Source organism: Bactrocera tryoni, chromosome 4, assembly GCF_016617805.1.
Source record: "Bactrocera tryoni isolate S06 chromosome 4, CSIRO_BtryS06_freeze2, whole genome shotgun sequence".
Classification (NCBI taxonomy): domain Eukaryota; kingdom Metazoa; phylum Arthropoda; class Insecta; order Diptera; family Tephritidae; genus Bactrocera; species Bactrocera tryoni.
The window spans coordinates 19,145,709-19,166,591 of record NC_052502.1 but is presented as its reverse complement, the minus strand read 5'-3'; the positions used below and the strand labels follow the sequence as shown (position 1 = coordinate 19,166,591).

The window sequence follows — 20,883 nt, the reverse complement described above, 5'->3', positions numbered from 1 at the left end:
TTAAGGAAAATAATTTTGTGGTTCTCTAGACAGCTCTTTTCATCTAAAATTTATAAAATTTATGATAATTTTTTCAAGTAAGTGTTTTTAACTTTAACCGTCCATAACATTGAAGTTAGCAGACTTGTTCGATTCACCATTGCACTGTTCACCCGCTATGTTTGCGTCTGCTCGCTTGTCAAAAAATTTGCATGGAGAAGCAACAACAATGTTATCCTGTTACATTCATTGCGAGAGAGAGAGAGTGGTGTACCATAGTTACCGCATTAAAGTGTATTATCTCAAGTCTATTGTAACGAGCTTTTCAATAAGAGCGCTACAAAATAAAATCAAAACGATCAAAACGGTTTGGGATATCAATGAAATTCTTCATTTCTGTGAAAGATGATTCGATGCCATTAGTATAGAACTTGATTTCTTTTGCATGGCCACCACGGACAAGCTTGCAGCAGTCCAGACGCTGAACCCAATTTTAGACGCTTTTCAAGCATAAACCGGCCCATACCGCTACAATTTATCGTTCGATATTCATGCGAAGTTTAGCAATCGTTGCTGGGTTGTTGATATAGACCGTAGACTTGACGTAGCCCCACAGGAAATAGTTTAATGACGTCAAATCGCACGACCGAGACGACTAATTGACTGGGTCATTTTGTGAGATAATACGTGCATCAAACTTGGTTTTCAGTAAATCGTGAAGCCATCCATTGGAACCACATATTTCCCAAGTCATAATCACCCAATTCGGGCCAAAAATATTCGGTAATCATTGAGCGGTAGCGATTCCCATTCAGAGTAACGTGCCGGTCTTGATCATTACAGAAGAAATACGGCCCAATGACGCCGCCGTCCCATATACCGCACCAAACCGTAATTTTTTCTGGATGTAATGGTGATTCCATGAGTACGTGTAATGGCTACTTGACCAATAATGCATATTTTGCTTATTGGCGAAGCCATACAGCCAGAAATAACTCTCATCGCTGAAGTTGGTATTTCGATGAAAACCCGAATAATTTTCGAGTTGTTGCTCAGCCCAATTCATGAACATACGACGATTCTGGTAGTCAAGTGGCTTCAGTTATTGCGTCAATTTGATCTTGTAAGGATGTACACCGAGATCTTTTCACAAAATTCGCCACAGCGACATCGCAGAGATGCCCAACACTTGAGAGCGACATGTGCGAGACTGATTTGGGTCTTCCTCAATTGATGCGCTAGCGGCAGCAATATTCTCGACACTGCGGGCATACCTTCGTCTCATTGGCACGCGAACATTTTGAGCTGTGCCTGCGAATTCAAATTATTCCACTGGACGCTCAAATCTCTGATATGACAGTACGATTATGACGACCATAAATTGGATGTAGCGCTCTAAAAATTGAGGTCACTCACTTCGAATTTCGATAGTAAATTTCAATAATTTCGACTCGTTTTTGGATCGTATATCTTTCCATGACGGAATGCCAAACTTTATTGAAGAGGAATGTCAAAAGAGAGGGAAAAATATGGCGTCGTTTGCTGTCCCTATTGGTCTACTTTTGTAGCGTCCTTATTAAAAAAAACCCGTTATTTATACCAGTTTGTTCGATTCAGCATTATTTAAATAATTAGCGGGAACTGCATTTGGTCGCTATTCACAATTCAAACATATTTCTTTAATTTTATTGTTGTGATTACCATCAAATTAATTAGTTTAGAATTTTTTAACAAATTTCGCTTGAAATTGCTTCAAACTCTTCAAAAAATCTATGAAATATGTTATGTATTTGCTGTTGTTGTAACTAATTTATTTTTTCTTAATTACAGTTGCCTAACAACTACGGTATATTTCAATTATAAATGTTTTCGTTTACAGACCTTTTACGATATGTGGTTTTAAGTTAAATATTTATAAGTGAAACTTCGTATTTTCGAAAAGAAGTGCTCAGAAAAAATATTAATATTATTTAATTTTATATTTTCACCAAAAAAAATTATTTTCACCAAGAAAAAATTACTAATTTTTAGTTTCATATTTTCAAAAATTAAAATGTGATTTGAAGAAAAAAATCCTACTATTTAATTTTTCGTTTATGTTTTAGATATTGGAATATTTTTTTATTAATTTATTATTATTAAATTTTTTATTTATTTTTGTTTTAAGTATTATTATTATAATTTTTTTTATTTATTTATTATTATTATCATTCTAATAATACTATAATAATATTCATTATTATTATTTTTAAATTGTAATTAGTATTTCTATTGATTTTTTTATTAATAAATATCTATCAAACTAGTATTATTTGCACTAAAACTATTTTAATTGCAATTGTAACTGGCTTAACCGTTATTGAGTAGCTATTTGTGAGTTGCTAGAAAGTTGTACTGCAAAATTATTAATAGTTTATCGAACATAAGAGTTTAGTCTGCGATTCTGGCAAAGTTTATCGTTAATATAGCTAATAAAATGGTATCAAAGTTTTGAGTATAATAGCAAAAATTTTCTCAAGTAGTAAATATTCAAATATATTTTAATTTTATAATTTATGTAATTAGTTCCTGTGTTTTCTGTGGAACAAGTGTATATTTTCCAATATGTACAGACGAAAGTTATATTTATTATTGTGTAGAGTGTAGAATGTTAGACTTTAACTACTAAATGTGGACTAAAATGTTGCAAAAATGTACTATAATATGCACTAAAATATCTGAAAATGAGAGAGAAAATATTTGAAGTAAATTATGTTGGATTATTATGGAGAGTTTTGCATTTCAAAAATTTTTGTCAGAAACTTAGAGACACAAATTTTCAGCTAACTTTTCATGCTTAGAAAATCAATGAAGCATTACGGCACACGGCACCTTCCTAGTTAGAGAGGTTGGTGTTGAATGATATTTGTGAAACATTTACTTAAGTATATGTTCTATGAATGGTTTTGTCGAAAAAGTTGACAACGAAAACAATTGAGTTATCTCGCTTTTCTATTTAAAACGATATGTTTTGTTGTCACTTTATTCACCTTAATTTATTTTACAAAACTCACGATCTTTTAAAAAATCTTGAAAAATAGAGATCATTCTATAATCTACTTAAATAAAAATGATCTAGTCATTCTAGTAATGAAGCTGTATCTACAGTTTACCGAGATCTGTGAAAATATACAGATTCAGCTTAAAACTTCTCAAATAAGAGCTGAATAAATGCTGCGAATACTATTTCGAAACTGACTATTTCGTCTTACTTGTGTAGAATTAAAATTTGTCTTTTGCAGACATACGATATAAGCATAATGCTCGGCATATTTGAGATCTGTTCTCTTATAAAAGAAATGCGGGTGAACAAAAACGAAAGCAAAAGCCTCCCGTTCCCACGACAGTTGGGTCTATGTAATCGAAATAGACCGGATTTTTATCCGGTAAAGGACTGTTAAGTCGGCAGAATTCTGCCGCGAAAACAACAAGGCGAAAGCCTCTTTTAACTATTCATTAGTCTGACAATATCTAGAAACTAAGCGTAACAAACGGCGTCTTGAGTTTCTCTCAAAAGTTTCATAGAAAAATTAAGGCAATTAGCAAATTTTTTATTTAATTCTAACTATTATATTGTAGTGCCTCAAAACAACATAATATTTTAATGACTGCTGAAATTTTGGGATCATGTTCTCACTAGTCTCTGAGAAAGATTTAGTGTGCATTTTAAGCAAACTAAAAGTCTTAAGAAAGACTCAAGAAGCTTTTTCTGAACTTGAGTTTCATAATCACTTTGACCTTACTTTCATAACAGCTTGTTGAACCAAAGTTATTACTACCTAGAAACTTTTAAAGGCATCTAACATCTCACATAATTCCACAAATATAATGCGAATTTTTTTGGGAAATGTTTAAGAGGGTTTTCTAAAGATTGTCATCGCGAGGGACAGCAACGAATGGAATTTTTAGATAATGTTATTATTGTGAGCATACAAAAATCCGAATTTATTTGATGTATACTATATGTGATTAAGAAAGTAAACATAACATATGGAATAGAAACTAGGAAAATTTTTTAGAATTTCAATAATAATAACAACAATAAAACGAAAATAGGACTAGGAGTTAATTAGAGAAAAATCAACTAATTATTTCAATATCCGAAAAAAATAAAGAAAAAAATGTACTTTCTGCATTTAGGGATATACATAAAGTAGAAATTTGGAAAAAAAATCGATCTTGACATTAGTTATACATATGTCAAAAGTGACTTCGAGAGTGTCAAAATAGTTCTAACGCTTTTTAGGTTAATCTACTGACCTATACTAAAATATGTAAATATACCAAAACCTCTTTGGAAATCGACTTATCTGCTTGAATTTCGAAATAACATACGAAAACATGAATATTATCAGATTATTTGTAAATAATAATAATAATGAATAATTAGAGAAATAATGAATATAAGCTAGTGGTTTGAATATTTTAATTTAAAAAAATTCTTTATTAAATTTTTTATCCCAAAATCCAAAAAATTTAAGCACACAAGCATTGTCTACTCCAATAAAGAAGATAAAGAATACCATAACCAGTATTAAAAATTGAAAACTTCAAATATTCAAAATTAATAAACCAAAATAAGGAGTTTAAAAATTAAACTTTCAGTTTTAATTTTCTATTTTACAATTATCTCTTGGTTAGAACTAAATTCGATAAAAATGAATAGCTTGAATGTGTAGGTTTGTCGACCGCTGCTCAGGAGCATTGAATAGATGGTCAGCGCGAGCTTTGGTACAAAATTGTAGAACACGCAGAATGTAAGCGCGAAAAGTTGTAAAAATTTTGTTCAATTTTTTTTTATAAATTTTCAATTAACTTTTTTGTATTTTTCAACAGCAAAAACTGTTTTTTGAATGTCCTTGTATGGAAATCATTTCTAATTTAAGAGATATCTTCACGAAACTGGGCACGGTTTGTTATACAAGGCAGCGCTATATTCCCGGAGGAAATTGTTCAGATCTGACTACTATAGCATATTGCTGTCATATAAACTGACTGATCGAAATCCAGTTCATGTAGGAAAATTTTTTTACTTGACGAGATATCTTCACAAAATTAGACATAGTTTATTATTAAAGACAACGGCACCATATCTGAAGAAATTGTTCAAATCGGAGCACTATAGCATATAGCTGTCATACAAACTGTCCGTTCAAAATCGAAATCAATATCATTTTATAGCCATTTATGCTATAAGAACGTCACTTTTGAAGTGTTTGTAGCTTTGGTGGAGCCACAATTAAGTTTTTTTTAGTTTTAATTAAGATTTTGCAAATTATTTGCAAATTTTACATTAACCGATATCTTTACCAACCGGTTTTTTCCAAAGAAAATATCAAAATGTTCTCGAAACATCCTGGCCCTAATACAAATCAATAATAATGTTTAAATATAAATACTAAATAATATAATAGATCGGAAGATATAAATGTTAAATATTTTTAAATAATTTGAAGAAAAAACTAAAGTTATAAGTTTATAAAGTAACCAAACTTTTCAAAAAAAAATCAAAATACATAATATTCAAATTTTAAATATGTTAAGTATTAATGAAAAAAGTAAAAATATTTTAAATTTTTCAACAATACATATAATTTGTTATATTTTAAAAAATACAATCTAGAAATAAATGTTGTGAATGTTACCTGCACTTAAAACTATGTTTTAATAATGAAACAATATTGAAATGAATGTTTGTGAACATATTTATATATTTTATGTGAACTTTTTGCTAAATTTCTTTATTAATGCAAATGTAAGCACTCGAAAATCTTAATGCAATACTAAACAAAACTAGTATAAGCCTTGAACAGCGCTTGCTTTGCCATTGCTTGAATAAAATTATTGCTAAATTTGTTTTATATAACTTTTTTTTTGAGTAAATAAGTTGCAAAATTCTGAACTGTGTGCAATATTTGAGGTTTGCCTTTTTGTTTTTGCTTTTGGTTCTCAATTTCGTGTATATATGTACATAATAATGACTTAATGCCAAGGAGTTACAAGTCAAAAGGTATTTGAGTATTTCAAGTATTTGCTTAACAGCGTATTTTCGCTACATAGTAAGTTATGTAAGTGCATTTAAAACTCGTGTCGTTGCGTTACGTTAAAAATCTCACGAAACTAGCGTAAAACTACGGCTACACATGTATTTAACAGAAAACTAAATTATTGCATTAAAACTTATTTTTTAAAAACTAAATAAAATTGGCTGTAAATACATACGCATTTATGTATGTATGTAATACAGTTGTATATATGTATAAATACATATGTATGTATGTAGATATACATTTGTTTGGTTTAAAATGGATTTAACTATGGCTTACGCAAACCGCTATTAGGAGACTTTTACCTTCACTCAGTGTATATATAAGTATGTGTGTGTGTATTTATGAGTACTTTTCGTAAAGTAGTGAAAACTAAATAGTAAAATATGCGTATGAGTTGACAATGGAAGCGCGCTTCGAGGTTTCTCATGTGTCTTTCACAATTCACAATTAAATCAAATTAAAATTGATTTATGCGCGACTGTTAACGGTCGCCACTCAAGTCACAACGAGTGTTGCACACACACATGCATACTATTTCACCTTAAGTATGCATGCATGTATGTGTGTGTGTAAGTTTGCGTTTAATCATACTTTGCGCATGCGCGCTTGAAAAGTTCCTCGATTTTCTCCTTCGGTCCCTGCACGATGAGCATAAATTGCGATGGAAAGTCCCAAATGATGGTGAAGTGGAACAGCATATTCGCAATGGCGATCACATACTCGAAGAAGGCGAACCAACTGAAGGCTGTGGAGTTGATGGAAAATATTTTTAATCAATTTTGACCTCCATTCTAATTTATTATAATTATTATGGATTCACCCAAATCATGACAGTAGAAACGATGCTTGGCAAAGAATACCAACAGGCCGACGGTGCTCACAATGGAGGTAATGAAGAGTATTCTCTTCCATTTGATAGACTCGCGCTGTATGGGCAAGAGTTTGCTTTCATCCTCGAAGAGCATGCCATGCAGTTTAATCGTGGCCAACATGTAGCAAAGTGAGCAAACCATAAATGTGATGAAGATTTTCTCGTGAATCGCTAAGGAAGAGAGGGAAGAAGGATTAAAAACCTGGTTTTGGAAGGAATATGTGCACACATATGGGAATATACATTTTTTATGGTTGATTTTTTGTACAGAAATGCATTAAGTTAGGTTTCTTCAAAATCCTCAAAGGATCTTAAGCTCATCAGAGTACGCAAAGAAACGCCTGATGAAAGTTTGGAAGGAAATAACGCCTATATAATTTTCTGTTCATCGATAGTGAAGCAGTAGCCGGAGTGAGGATGAGAGTTCAAAGAATCCTTGTCAGAGCAGAAAACAAGTCCCTATAGAAGGGTGCTTCGATTAAGGGTTTCAACTGTTCGATTGTGAGTTCTGTGATCTCAATTGCAAGACCCATCCCCTGAACACACCTATCCTTAGGAATTAGCTAGCGCTGAACTCAATAAGAGTTCCTCTTGCACTCACGACAGTCGGATTTAAATACGTTCTCTAGAACCTAGTATCTTAATAGCACGCCCAAATCTACTTACGAACCCGTAGATCTTAACTTGACTTATGTATAAGAATAGTAATTTTTTTTTAGACAACTTTGGTTAGTTGGTTGAAAAGGAAGGTGCGGGTGCGCAAAACCGCCGGTGACCGCTCTTAAGCCATAATTAGGCCACTGATGGGCGCATCCAGCTGCTCAATGCTTCTTAAATTGGAGAACTGGGCACCGTATGATCTACATTCCGCCGAATCCACCTTACCAACCAAAGGTTTTGAGGTGGAATCATAGGGCTATATGATATGTGATGATTCATCTATTGTTCTAAGTTCACTCTTTCACTCTAAAAGAAGAAAGTTGTCGGTCTGTTCATCACCAACACTATCCCAAGTACCTTTGTGGTATTCCCTGTGAGAAGACCTAAGGTGTTCCTCTAGAGTTCATTGCTTCAAGCAACCCTAAAAAGAAGTGAATGGTTTAGCAAAGCTTAAGAAAATTGTGTTCCCGTCTACCCTGAGCGTGCCAACTCGGATGCCTTTTCGTCCTTCTATTTCTATATTCTGAGTCCCAAGATTAGAGATAACCAAAACAGGAAGGCTTAATATGGATATGGGCTATTCCCACGACAGTCGGGTCTACGTAACCGAAATGGACTCAGATTTTTATCCGGTAAAGGACTGTCAACTTGGCAGAAATCTCCCGCTACAACAACAACAATAACAGTCTTAGTATAGAAGCTACGGATAACCTTAATTGCCGCTTAGTTGTCTACCAGAAGATTTATGAATTTTTTGATTATAGCAGAACCCCACTTGCCACAATCTATTATGCCAACGATATCGGCCTGAAAGACTGCATTTTAGTAATTTAGTTTGAAGCTTACTTCAGCTTGAAATGAAGCCCGCTCCTGTTCCTACTTCACCCGACGTAGATGTCGATAACTGAACCTTTGGTTCATTCTTTTTTTCAGAGGAATGAAAAATTCTCCTCCTTCTGGATTATTTAGACCCATTGCCATTTTATTTCGAGTTTGATAGCAAAGTCGAGAATAATTTATACCCATAGTGACTGAAGTTCATGTGCAAGCTGGTCGTAAATTTCTTCCGCTTCTTCTTGATTGGCGTACACACCGCTTACTCGGTTACTTTTCTTTGGGAGCATTTTTTGCGCAGCGGGTTCCAAACCCAGCGTAGAATGCTGAGGAGGAATGGTCACTTTAGTTCGCCTTCAAACGGATGCTCTTTGGCTACCCAGAGGATACTTGGTCTAAGACCGGAAGTCATGAGCTGCTTGAGCCATATGTCAAAGAATCGTTGCTGGTCACTCCCAAGTGAATGTCCATCAGGGAACTTTCCTCACTTGCATGAACTTCTAGACATTACTTCATCCTCCTAAAATAAAAGCTGGTCGTAAACATTGGATGGCGTGGGACGGATGACACTTGTGTAAGATTTGCAAGCCTTTTTATGCTTTCCCTCCCTGTTTATTTTTTTATCTAGGATAATCCTGAAATATTTGACAGAGCTCAAGAGTGCAATTTCACCCCTTAAAGACGAAGGGTAATTACTTTAGTGACGTCGTTTTGTGTTACTTACGATAATTCTCCCTATTCGAAATGTAGGTCACACCGCCCAACGACGAAATTTCGATAAGATTCAAAATTAAGATTAAGGTTATCATCAAATCGGCCTTCGGCACCAGATGCGGCCGACGTTGCTGCAAATTGGCCAACATGCTGCGGTAAAAGTTCTTATACACGAAGGCAATGGGCAAGCGCGGTCCAATGTGTAAGGCAATACTCAGGCGCCAGAAGTAGCGTTGTGGGCTAACGCCGGTAATGGCACTTATCGATGGTACAATGTTGTAGACCTGCAATTCAACACAATTGAAAAGTCATTAAGTCTGCCGAATGAGCGGGCAATAGGCAATACTTACACGGCAATGCGTTTCGTGCACATCATCATATTGGAAGACGTACGCGGTGACGAAGCAGATGAACAGCGTCACCAGTGGAAGCAGTGCCGTCACCACACAAATCTGATGGAAGCTAGCCAAGTAATGTACGGCCAATGGCAGCGCTGCCGACGCAGCAGTCGTTGACGTCGCCGACAGCGAAGACATATCTGTGACTGTTGCCGTGGCCGAGTCACCATTAGCGCCGACCGTTGCTGTCGATGTTGTTGTTAAATACTGTGTAGGCGGCGGCAGGAAACGTGAAAAGAGAAAAACAAAAAACAACAAAAAATTTTAGTGGCAGAGCAGTTTGTTAAATGACGAGCGATAAAAGCGAAAGTGTGCTCTGCGGTAATGTCACTCATACGCCATGGCTGCCCGCACTTTGCACACACACACTGTGGCTATAGTAAAGCGCAGGCATGGCAAACACACAAACAAAAAGTTAAAAAAAAAGTAAAAAAAAGTTTAAAAAGACATGAAAATCAATAGAGGGTAATAAATTACTTAAAAGCATCTCATGACAACTCATCAGCGATGATAATAAAAACGTGACAGCGCTCGTTTGTGTCTAACCTTAAGGACTCAACTACAGTTGTGCATATGTTTTCGTGTGTGTGTGTACAGGTATTTGCGCCAATTGCCAGCCGTTTGTACGTTTGACAATTTGTGTTTGGTTTCAAGCGCGTGCATGCTAACAATTTGCCATATTATAAGGTTACGAGGGCTGCCTTAAATGTTATTAGGTTAACAAAATTTTTGATTTTGAAGTAAATTTTTGATTTGTTTCGGCACTCAGCGACATGAATTAATTTATTAAATTTAATTAAAATTTAAATTAATTTAAAAATTTGTAAAATTTAACAATTACATAAAATTTCAATTTTCATATTTACGTATAAAATAGCATATAATGCACTAAAATTCGTAATAAAATTATTTTTTTAAGTTTGTAATCACGAAATTTTTAAGCAAAGATAATTTTCGAATTTTTAATCCCTAATGCCGAATTGGAAATTAAAAAAAAAATTACTCACATAAATTGGTTTTAAAACAAAAGTTAAAATTTTAATCATAAATACAGGATTTAAAAAAAAAAAACAAGTTAATTCTAAGTTTATAAGTAATAAAGTAAAACAAATGTGTTTTTGAATTTTAAATTATTTTGCCTTGCGTAGTTCATATTTTACCATTTTGGTTATTTTTTGAAAATAAAAGCTAAATTTTAATAAAATATCAACATAGCTTGGCATTTCTTCTTATTTAAATCTTATTATTATATTAAAATTATAGTTTTTCAGTTAAAAAGTTTTTAATATTACTAAAAAGTAATGTTTTTTGTTATTCGGATTTTTTAATTTAAAAATTTTTTTATAAGTTTTTACAACCGATTTTGGGTTTAAAATTTAAATTTCCAATTTTTAATTTTTTTATTGCCGACTCTGAAATCTAATCACTAACCCTCTTAAGCATGCAAGCATACATTTGCACTTTTCCATGAATCGCATTTTCTTCAATGACAAGTTGTTGTTGATCTAATAATAGTTAAGTGTCTCGATGATTTTTAGCTTTCGCACGAAATGTTCTCTATTGACCGATTGCTTTATACGAAAAAAAAAAAATAAAAGGACATCAATTTAAAGTGCAAATATTGCGTGACAAAAAGAAAAATAATAAAGAAAATGGCAAATAATTGAGTAAAGAAGCGCACAGGCCGTTAGGAAGTAGGTTAGAACCATTTTTATCAAGAAAAATTTCTTGAAGTAATTGCTAAAATAGAATTTAGTTTAATTGGCATTAAAGTAAATGACTGTAATTAGCTAGATGAGCACGTGTGCAGCCCTAACACACATTTGTAGATATATTTACAAGAACAGGATAATTATATTTTCTTCTTTACAACAATATGGCAACCTCAACTCCAATAAATAACGATGGGAAATAAGAAACATGAAACTGAGCTCGATATGAGAATCTGATAGAATCTGGAAGCTATAATATCCTTCACAGCTGCCTTTCTTATGGCATAAAAGGGTATAAACATATATTTATCTTGATCGGCTGTTTGCTATAGTAATCAGACGGACAAACGTGGCTAAATCGACTCAGTTCGTCGCGCTGATCATTTTTGTATATATTTTATAGAGTCTCCGACGTTCCCTTCAGGATGTTACAAACTTCGTGGCAAACTTAATATTCCCTATTCAGAATATGAAAATCGACACTGAGCGATCAATGATAGTTAGTGGCTTAAAATGAGAGAAGTGAATGTTAAAAAATTTATAATATTAGGAAACATCCTGCCTAAAATCAGCTTTTTGATCGAACACCATTAATAAGAAACAACTTAGCTTCTATTCCGAACAAGGTTGGATTTATATAAAGAATTAAAGAGTTTCGATTTTTTCAACCATTCTGTTAAATAAAAATGATGTAATGAATGCTATTACCAGCCTGATTACTCCAAAAATCTAAATATCTACAAAATAATCAATAATAATATTTATAATATAATATAATTAAAATAAAATATAAAAATGGACCACCTATACTCGTAAGCCTGCTCATACACAACGCTTACCAATTGCTCACTATTAACTTGTTCGTTCGCCTGCTGAGCCAGCGGTAAGGCTGTCGTTTGCTTTGTGTTACGCAAGATTGCGCCACTGCTAGCGTCAACAACATCAGAGCTATCACTTGGTTGCTGCATGTCCTTTGCTGGATCCACAGGAGCGCGCACAGCTTCCGCCATCGCAACAAAATCTGTCGATTTCTTCAAAAAAGAAAACCAATTCCACGCAACAGCTTTAAATGGAGAAGATATAGATGAAGACTGCACAACTGCGCTCCCCAAATACGCAAACGGAGTAAATAGAGTGTAAAGCTTTCGTTTATCGGTCACTTAAAGTTAATCTAATTAGCTTTATGCTAAAATTTCACTTTGTCCTGCACTTTCCACATGTTTTGCATTTTATTTATAATTTACGTGAATAAATTCAATAAATATCGATTTTTTCGCAAGCACGTTCGCCAAAGACAGCCTGTCGTTTGTGGCTTCTTCAACTGTGTGCGTGGGTGGTGCAAAAATGCACACATACATTCATATATCAATGTTGAATGGTGTTTTGAATCGTAACTTTCTTAACTTTGACTTTTCGCACTTGAAAATACGAAAGTATTTAATTTCCAATACGTTTGTTGTTTTATTAAATGTTCTATAATGTTACGTTTTCGATTTTTTCCAACAACCAATCACTTTCCGCTTCAGTCTTACACAATACGCGGATGCAGCGTTGCTTTTAGGATATTCTGCTGTTATGTCACTATGGATTTTCCTTTCGCCTTTATTCGCCACATTTGACATCTTAACATTTGTTGTTGCTGTACTTGTAATGCCGATCAGACAATGTAAACATTTCCAAAAATATAGTGCCACACGCAATAAAGCAATTACACGGTGTAAATATGTAGGTGAAGTTGTGTGTGAGGTAATTGCTAATTGCTCAAATAATTATAGTATTTTTGGAAAAAGTTCTCACGCAACTCACTACTGTTACATGAAACGATAAATTTTAGCTTGAAACGCACTCATCTGCATTATATTTCAAACAACCTGTATACTACAGGAATATAGACAAAGCTGTAATACCGTTACGAGCAATAGTCCGGCAACAAAAATACGAATTCTCGTTATATATTTCACCCTGTGCTTATGTTGTCCAATTACAACACTGCCCAATTAGATCAGCTGTTAACAGCTGTCAATTGAAAATCAGCAGCGCTGTAACATTTCTTTTGGGTTATGTGCTAAATCTTTCTATTTCTGAATGAAAATAAACATTTAATATAAAAATTATAAACAAGTGAATCGAAATAATGGCATCTTTAGTGAAGCAATTCGCCCGCCTCAACATTACACAAAGAAGTCTGTTACAGAACACCTGTAAACTGCTATTGCCGGCCAGCCATAGTTTACATACGACGGATGCTCTAAATTCCAAATGGAATAAAGCGAATCATGGTCCACGCAAATGGTTGGTGAGCAATAAAACGGTACATCCACCTCAAAAACCCGATGAGGAACCAAGAAAAGCGGTAAACTACAAAATAAATATACCATAACATAACATTATAATAACGGTGATATAATCATTATATGTAGTATGTCTGCCATATGCGTACCAACATTAAATATAGTCCAGATAAAATGTGGTATATCGCTTCATTTGTGCGTGGCATGTCCGTCGATGAGGCTGTAAAGCAATTGAGTTTTGTGCTTAAAAAGGGCGCCACACATGTCAAAGAGGTGATTCTGGAAGCACAAGAAATGGCTGTTAAGCAGCACAACGTGGAATATAAGAGTAATTTATGGATTGGTAAGTTACATATAAGCTAATAGTAAGTGACGTAAAATTCATAGAATGAATATCCATTTAACAGCTGAGTCTTTCGTGGGTAAGGGACGTGTTTTTCGCGGTTTGCGTCGACACGCACGCGGACGTCAGGGCATAGTAGAATACAAACACTGTCATTATTTCGTAAGACTAGAAGAAGGTGAACCACCAAAGGATTACTATCTACCTGCACAACAAACGCCAGAACAACAGTTAGAGAAATGGATTGAACAAATGCGCAGCCGTAAAGTTATCAATTCGCTATAAGTCATTTTGTTTCAATAATTGTTAAAAATATATAATAAACGAAGTTGTTTAAAAATAATTTTTATTAAAAAAAAAAAAACTAATAATATTTTACTAGTATCAGACATCAGCCAAAACAGCGGTCATTAAGTTTTCCAATCCCTCATCCTTATTCACTTGCGTTAATTGCGAAAGTGGTAAATTATCTTCACTTTCGTCGCTTTCACTTTGATCCTTTGCCAATACATCAGCTGCTATATCTAAAGCAATATCTTCACGTTTCCTAAGCAATACGTCAAAATTTTTATCGACAGCTATACCGCTGAACTTTGATAGATTTGACATAATAGACCGGCCTGCGTCCTTCCGCTTTTTACGTGTACTCTTGATATTAGGCTTTTTATTTGCCTTTGAAACTTCACTTTTCTTTTCTGTCGAAGTAGAGTGATCGCGCTCTAAATGTTTTGCTAAATTTTGTCCACTACTAAAAATACGTTCACAACCTGGCTCTGCACATTCAAAACGTTTTCCTCCATGTGCGATACGTATATGTTGCTTTAAATTTCGTTCATAGGCGTAACTACGTTCACAATTGTTGCATTTAAAATTCATTTTCTTCTCCTCGTCCATATGTTTAGCTGCTATATGTTTTTGTAATTCGCTGGGTTTTCCATACACACGTTCACATTGTTCGCACTGATAATACTTGCGTCCATGCTGTTTCTCTTTACAATGTTTAACGTATTTTGTCCATTTATCAAACTTCAAGTTACAATTGGCACAAATGTATACTTTGCAGCTTGGAACGTGTCGTTCATGTTCCCATTGTTGATAAAATCCCCTTGAGCACTTTTCACAACTATTGCAAAAAAGGAAATTATAAATTTTATAGTTATTTTTTAAAAATAAATAACATTAACTTACATATAAGGGTATTCACCAGTGTGCGTTTGAATTTCGTGCCTGCGTAATTTTAATTTTTGCGTGAACTTTTCTGAACAAAACGAGCAAGGGTAGATTTTAGGATTTTCATGAACTTCCCGAATATGTCGATACATATTAGCCTCCGACTGGAACATTTTTAAACAACCGGGTATCTGACATGGCACATTCTTCACTGGTGGCCCCACTCGTTCATGTGTAGTACGCAAATGACGTTTCAAGTGCGTCAAAATGGAATATACTTTATCGCAGCCGTCATATATGCAATAATGTTTTTTCTGAAAGACAAAGCCACTATTTAAGGTTGCAACTTACTATTATGTAGACTTACAATTCCTGTGTGGTGATACTCATGCCGATCGAGATGATCCAGACGCTTGAAACTTTTGCCGCATCCCTCTATGATGCATACATATTTGGGACCAGTGCTGTTACGACGTGGCTTCGGAACATCTTGAAAAGAAATTACACTTTCCAAATCACTATCTGAATTAGCTTTATTTCCTGGAGTCATTTTGGCAAATTTTGCCAAATCGTTGATGTACTTATTTTGTTTTCGTATTGTATTTCACGTGTTTTGTTACGAATGTCAAATACAAAGGACTGTATAAGTGTTGCTAAAGCACAGTAAACTTGAAGTTAACAAAAAAATATTAAGGCGAACGCAAACTTAATAAAGATTGCATAACCTAGACAACATTTTTGCTAGATTTTATATATGTATATAAATATAAATAGCTTATTATTTACAACTTTAAGTATAGCTTTATTACGATAGAACCATAAAAAAGTATCGTACTATACTTTCTAATGGTACTAAATAATTGAGTATCCAATTGGTCAATGCAACTCTGTTGCTTTGACAAAATACCAACCAACGAAAGCCGAAGAAAAAGGGGGAGTTTATTAAAGAAGAGAAATTCAGAAAAATTAGTTGTAAAGTTATTTAGACAAGATTCGAGTGATATCTAAATAAAAATGGAATATGAAAGTGTTTTGATTGTAAAGCCAGAAGTATTTATTTACAAAATCCCACCACGCGCCAGCAACAGAGGTTACAGGTAAACGATAAACGCAGCGGTGCTCCAGTGGAAAATCTGTCTTCGTGGAAAATTTGCTAGTTTCCTATTTTTCTTACCCACTATTGTTTTTTGTTTTTCATTGCCACTGCCAAGCAACGTTGATGACAAAGAATCTAAAGTTGATACAAAAAAAACCTAGAAATTGCAACTTTCTTAAATGGACCACGTCAACGAGATGAACAAAGCAATTACAAAAATATGATATCTAATGATAGTTATTGAATTGCTGCATCTTGCTATTGATTGTCCTTAAATACAGCTGCTTTGTCACAATACAAGGTTAAACTAGTTAACGCTTCAAGTTCAAATCCAATTGATTTTTTCTGCGGCAAATCTCTTATTGGTTAAGATGTTATCAGTTCTTATTAGAAAATTTAAGGCCAATTAAAGAACGGCTATAGAATCTTAAGTCTTTTCGGCAATAAAATGCTTGAAATTGTGTTTTTCCTGATACACATTTGATAAATCGAATCACTGTTTGCAAATGCTTGTTTTTACACGTTAGAGCTGCGGATTGGAATCTGGGCGAACCAACATGGACCGGTCGTATGCGTTTGGTGGCAAAAGGAACAGCATGTAATTTAAAGTTGGAAGATAAAAATACTGGCGCGCTTTTTGCCAATTGCCCAATTGATACATATCCTGGTGTTGCTATAGAAGCGGTTTCGGATAGTTCACGTTACTTCGTAATACGCGTACAAGATGATAACGGTATAAAAAAAAAACTTACAACTTAAGTTATTTAATATCTCTGTTATAATGTTCGATGTATCTTAGGTCGTTCTGCCTTTTTGGGCCTGGGTTTTGGAGATCGTTCGGACTCTTTTGACCTGAATGTAGCATTACAAGATCACTTCAAATGGGTGAAAAATCAAGAGCAAATCGAGAAGGAGAAAACAGAGCCTAAGCAGCAACTTGATTTGGGATTCAAGGAAGGCGAAACCATTAAAATTAACATGCGAATAACAGTAAGTAGTAAGACGAATTAAATAGGTTGACACAATTTTACATGTATTTATACAGAAAAAAGATGGATCTGAAGGCACTGGTCGCGCTGGCAAAGCTAAGCCGTCATCTGGTATTTTGCCACCACCACCGGGGGGTATTGGCAAGATTGCACCACCGCCTTCAGGAGCTAGTGGCTCTGTGCGACAGAGTCCGGGTACATCGCCTGCACATAAAGCCCCAGGTGGACCAGGCAGCGAATGGACGGATTACGCCTCAGCAGGGTAATTACAAGCTGTGCTTCAAATAATTTTGTAAAAATTAATTATCATTTCTTCTTTATAGTGGGCAACCACAACAACAACAAAATGCTGCTAACGCAAACTGGGTGCAATTCTAAGTAGGTTTAAACAAACATTTACATATACACACACAAATTCATGCAGAGCTACATAAAAACAAATGTGTACGTCAAAAAAAGCAAAAAAAAAAATACTAAAACCAGAAGTGTAATACGTCAAGCGTTTAAGTGAATTAAAGAAAGAGCTTTCGTTCAAAATCGTATAAAATATAATTTGTTGCATACAAATTAGTTAACGCGAGTGTAAGTTTATGTAATCTTAAACATTCGATATCGACAATTTAACGAAATTTATGAAATTAGCAAAAAGTTAAACTGTAATCAAGCCAGTTCATGGTATAGCGAAATATAAAAGAAAACAAAACATGGCAAATGTGTATGTATAACTTGTTAATGTAATGTAAAAATAATTATTAAAAAGTTCTGTTCATTTTTTAGTAAAATCGTATCTTAACTACACAAAAAAACAAAATAACATAATTCAATCGTACAGTTACGCATTTGGATATGCTACAATAATAACAATAAGCTGTATCATAAATGTGTAAAAATGATGAAAATAAGTCATACTAACAGTTTTTTTTAAATCACATGTCATTTGGCATACATATTTTGTGTTTAGTTTAAACTTTCTCTGTTTCATCGATACGTTAATTTGTCTAGTAAGTGCACAGTGCTAATATTATGAAATGTACTTACACAATTTGCGTCAATTTTGTTCGCGATTGATTTTAATTTACGCAATTATTTACATTTGCATACACACATTCCATTTTGCATTATTGTTGGGTTAAACAGAATTTAAAGCACGTATCATCTTGCGAAATTTATTCATATAGTATTTTCAAAAATATGTGATTTTTATGTTCTCCAATTAATTTGCATTTGTATTAAAAATTTACTAAAATTTTTTATATGTGTTTATATAGAATTTTTTTCTTTGCTTTATGTTTGATAGTTAGAATTCTGAGTCGAATACGCATTATTAGAACTGTAATCCAATGAATGTTGTATGAAATGTAAAATATAATGCATACATTAAAAATATGATAAAGCATAGCATAAAATATATTGTATTTATATCAGTTATATACATATAGATTGTTCAGCGCTTTTGCTATTTATTAGTGCAAATTGAATCTATTGAATTAACTATTTTGTTGCATATGAAAATAAAACCCATTTATCAATAATAGCCAACACTGTTTGTAAACTCAATGAACAATTTCAAACTACTTATTGAATCCTTTTGCTCTACTGAAGTTTACGAGTGTGTAAAGTAAATTTATATAATAAGTTATGTATGTATTTAAAATTTATTATTGATGAATATTGAAATCGAAATTGAGTAAAAGCTATTATTTTTATTTAAAATATATAATAAATAAACTTGATGATACGGAAGCAAAAAGCTTTCCGTATAACGCACGAACTAATGTAATTTTTCTTTGTGAAGTAGTGTGAGTAAAATATGCGATAAGTGAAATTACAAACAAAAACAACAAGAAAAAAGTTGACTTTGCTTGCACCGAAGTTAGAATACCTTTCAAAATAAAAAAGTTTCCTTACAAGAGCTGCATTTTGATCGTTCAGTTTGTATGGCAACTATATGCTATAGTGATCCGGTCGAAACCATTTACTCGAAGTTTGTGGCGTTGCTTTGGACAATAAGGCATGCCAAATTTCGTGCAGATATCTCGTCAAATCAAAAAGTTATCCTTACAAGGATATGATTTCGAGCAATTCTTTGTTTGGCAGCTATATACTATAGTAATCCGATATCAGTGGTTCCAATAAATGAGCAGCTTCTAGTTGAGAAAGGAAGGTGTGCAAAATTTCATTTCGATATTTCAAAAACTGAGGTTTTAGTTAGTGTATAGACAGACAGTCAGACAGCCAAACGGCTGAGCCTTCATATATTTATTTTTTAGACGACAGTTCCTTCTGGCTGTTACAAATTACGTGACTAACTTTTTATATTCTGTGTAGGGTATAAATATTTCAACGCACTTCGCGGCAAAAACGTCAAATCTTATTTTATGGTCCGTAGCCTGTAGCTAGTTAACAAAGTGTGCTGAACATACCCAAACATCAGCTGTGTTTGCTATTGGTTGGCAGATTTTAATTTATTTTTTTTTCACAATTACAAATTGCAGAACTTTAAACATTATTGGAATTATTTTGTTTTCAAAAGAGCATTTCATTAAAATTAAGTAAGATAATGTACACATTATTACATGGCTTCTATAAATACCTCACACAAAAGGAAGAATACTGTGTAGTTATATTAGGTCTTGACAACGCTGGAAAAACGGTAAGTTTTACTTATTTATGATATTTAACTTAATTACACATTTTAATTACTTTATTTTAGACATATTTAGAAGCAGCTAAAACAAAATTCACCAAAAACTACAAAGGTATGAATCCAGCTAAAATCACCACAACGGTAGGCTTGAATATTGGCACAATAGATGTGTCGGGAGTACGGCTGAATTTCTGGGATTTAGGAGGACAGCAAGAATTACAATCTCTATGGGATAAATACTACCAGGAGTCACACGGTGTGATTTATGTGATAGACTCAAATGATCGTGAGCGTATGGACGAGTCAAAGGAAATTTTTGGTCAGTTCATACTTAAATTTAAATATTTGTCTGGGTGATTTTAATATATTTTTACTTTTCTTTACAGATAAAATGATTAAAAACGAATTGCTCTCAGGTGTTCCACTACTAATTCTTGCTAATAAGCAGGATCTGCCCGATGTTATGGGTGTACGTGACATAAAACCAGTATTTCAACAATCTGGCGCGCTTATAGGCCGTCGTGACTGTCTGACAATGCCAGTGTCAGCGCTTACGGGGTATGAAAATAATATTACATATGCAATTTCGCAGTGCTCTTTATTTTATTTGTATATTTTTTAACAGTGAAGGTGTAAATGAGGGTATTAAATGGTTAGTTGAAGCCATTAAACGACATTCCATAGTGCGTCCGCCGCGAGAGAACGATTGATCATGATTGTGCATGTTGCAGTTAACGGAAATATTTTATAATGTACAATGAATCACTTTTTATTTATATCCTCTCAAGCAACACAATGGGAGACTGGAGCAAAATTTTGTATGTAAACAAATTTAATATTTTTTAGTATATATATAATTATAATTACTTTCAGTTTCCTCTTAACTAACTTTTTAAACTTAAAGATAAGGTACAGACAAATGAAAGTTTAATTTAATAAAATATTTTATTGAATGGACATTAATCGAATTTCGATAATTGATATCAATTTCATGTAAAATATAAACTTGATATATTTATTAGCGCCTCTATCTTGTTTAAGAGAATGTTTTTACCGTATAAAAGTGTCGACTGTTGCCTCTTTTAAGCGA

The 20,883-nt window shown here is 33.5% G+C and overlaps 5 protein-coding genes across 6 annotated transcripts; 3 read left to right on the top strand and 2 right to left on the bottom strand.

Moving 5' to 3' along the window:
• Positions 1 to 5,704: 5,704 nt before the first annotated feature.
• Positions 5,705 to 12,820, bottom strand: LOC120775614 (post-GPI attachment to proteins factor 2-like). The gene is made up of 5 exons (XM_040105859.1): positions 12,097 to 12,820; positions 9,498 to 9,752; positions 9,158 to 9,431; positions 6,889 to 7,110; positions 5,705 to 6,813 (listed from the first exon to the last, which is right to left on the bottom strand). Exons 1-5 carry the CDS (start codon positions 12,265 to 12,267, stop codon positions 6,650 to 6,652), a joined length of 1,086 nt encoding a protein of 361 aa, XP_039961793.1. The 5' UTR covers positions 12,268 to 12,820; the 3' UTR covers positions 5,705 to 6,649.
• Positions 12,821 to 13,278: 458 nt separating this feature from the next.
• On the top strand, positions 13,279 to 14,246 carry LOC120775560 (39S ribosomal protein L22, mitochondrial). Its single transcript, XM_040105785.1, has 3 exons — positions 13,279 to 13,610; positions 13,678 to 13,891; positions 13,956 to 14,246. Exons 1-3 carry the CDS (start codon positions 13,392 to 13,394, stop codon positions 14,174 to 14,176), a joined length of 654 nt encoding a protein of 217 aa, XP_039961719.1. The 5' UTR covers positions 13,279 to 13,391; the 3' UTR covers positions 14,177 to 14,246.
• Positions 14,236 to 15,670, bottom strand: LOC120775559 (zinc finger protein 436). Its single transcript, XM_040105783.1, has 3 exons — positions 15,429 to 15,670; positions 15,080 to 15,375; positions 14,236 to 15,014 (listed from the first exon to the last, which is right to left on the bottom strand). The coding sequence occupies exons 1-3, from the start codon at positions 15,609 to 15,611 to the stop codon at positions 14,276 to 14,278; spliced, it is 1,218 nt and encodes a 405-aa protein (XP_039961717.1). The 5' UTR covers positions 15,612 to 15,670; the 3' UTR covers positions 14,236 to 14,275.
• Positions 15,671 to 15,969: 299 nt separating this feature from the next.
• On the top strand, positions 15,970 to 18,917 carry LOC120775397 (NECAP-like protein CG9132). Its single transcript, XM_040105557.1, has 5 exons — positions 15,970 to 16,158; positions 16,685 to 16,890; positions 16,957 to 17,147; positions 17,203 to 17,408; positions 17,470 to 18,917. Exons 1-5 carry the CDS (start codon positions 16,076 to 16,078, stop codon positions 17,522 to 17,524), a joined length of 741 nt encoding a protein of 246 aa, XP_039961491.1. The 5' UTR covers positions 15,970 to 16,075; the 3' UTR covers positions 17,525 to 18,917.
• Positions 18,918 to 19,596: 679 nt separating this feature from the next.
• Positions 19,597 to 20,750, top strand: LOC120775958 (ADP-ribosylation factor-related protein 1). Of its 2 annotated transcripts, XR_005705367.1 has the most exons (5): positions 19,597 to 19,799; positions 19,860 to 20,112; positions 20,180 to 20,351; positions 20,419 to 20,611; positions 20,667 to 20,701. XR_005705367.1 is itself a non-coding variant. In XM_040106370.1 (4 exons), the coding sequence occupies exons 1-4, from the start codon at positions 19,707 to 19,709 to the stop codon at positions 20,501 to 20,503; spliced, it is 603 nt and encodes a 200-aa protein (XP_039962304.1). In that variant the 5' UTR covers positions 19,597 to 19,706; the 3' UTR covers positions 20,504 to 20,750. The 2 variants fall into 2 exon arrangements, 1 of the variants encoding a protein (XP_039962304.1); XM_040106370.1 differs by having other exon boundaries at positions 20,419 to 20,750.
• Positions 20,751 to 20,883: the final 133 nt, after the last annotated feature.

Bases quoted from the DNA above. Each gene is read 5' to 3' on its own strand.
- LOC120775559 (XM_040105783.1), bottom strand. From the start codon at position 15,611: ATGACTCCAGGAAATAAAGCTAATTCAGATAGTGATTTGGAAAGTGTA. The intron at 15,376-15,428 runs GTAAGTCTACAT...TTTGTCTTTCAG, and splicing joins AGTATCACCACACAGGAATT to AAAAAACATTATTGCATATA. The intron at 15,015-15,079 runs GTAAGTTAATGT...TTTTTGCAATAG, and splicing joins ACTGGTGAATACCCTTATAT to TTGTGAAAAGTGCTCAAGGG.
- LOC120775958 (XM_040106370.1), top strand. From the start codon at position 19,707: ATGTACACATTATTACATGGCTTCTATAAATACCTCACACAAAAGGAA. The intron at 19,800-19,859 runs GTAAGTTTTACT...ACTTTATTTTAG, and splicing joins TTGACAACGCTGGAAAAACG to ACATATTTAGAAGCAGCTAA. The intron at 20,113-20,179 runs GTCAGTTCATAC...TTTTCTTTACAG, and splicing joins CGAGTCAAAGGAAATTTTTG to ATAAAATGATTAAAAACGAA.
- LOC120775560 (XM_040105785.1), top strand. From the start codon at position 13,392: ATGGCATCTTTAGTGAAGCAATTCGCCCGCCTCAACATTACACAAAGA. The intron at 13,611-13,677 runs GTAAACTACAAA...CATTATATGTAG, and splicing joins ATGAGGAACCAAGAAAAGCG to TATGTCTGCCATATGCGTAC. The intron at 13,892-13,955 runs GTAAGTTACATA...TCCATTTAACAG, and splicing joins TAAGAGTAATTTATGGATTG to CTGAGTCTTTCGTGGGTAAG.
- LOC120775397 (XM_040105557.1), top strand. From the start codon at position 16,076: ATGGAATATGAAAGTGTTTTGATTGTAAAGCCAGAAGTATTTATTTAC. The intron at 16,891-16,956 runs GTATAAAAAAAA...GATGTATCTTAG, and splicing joins ACGCGTACAAGATGATAACG to GTCGTTCTGCCTTTTTGGGC. The intron at 17,409-17,469 runs GTAATTACAAGC...TCTTCTTTATAG, and splicing joins ACGGATTACGCCTCAGCAGG to TGGGCAACCACAACAACAAC.
- LOC120775614 (XM_040105859.1), bottom strand. From the start codon at position 12,267: ATGGCGGAAGCTGTGCGCGCTCCTGTGGATCCAGCAAAGGACATGCAG. The intron at 9,432-9,497 runs GTAAGTATTGCC...GTTGAATTGCAG, and splicing joins TGCACGAAACGCATTGCCGT to GTCTACAACATTGTACCATC. The intron at 7,111-9,157 runs GTAAGTAACACA...TCTCTTCCTTAG, and splicing joins TTCGAATAGGGAGAATTATC to CGATTCACGAGAAAATCTTC.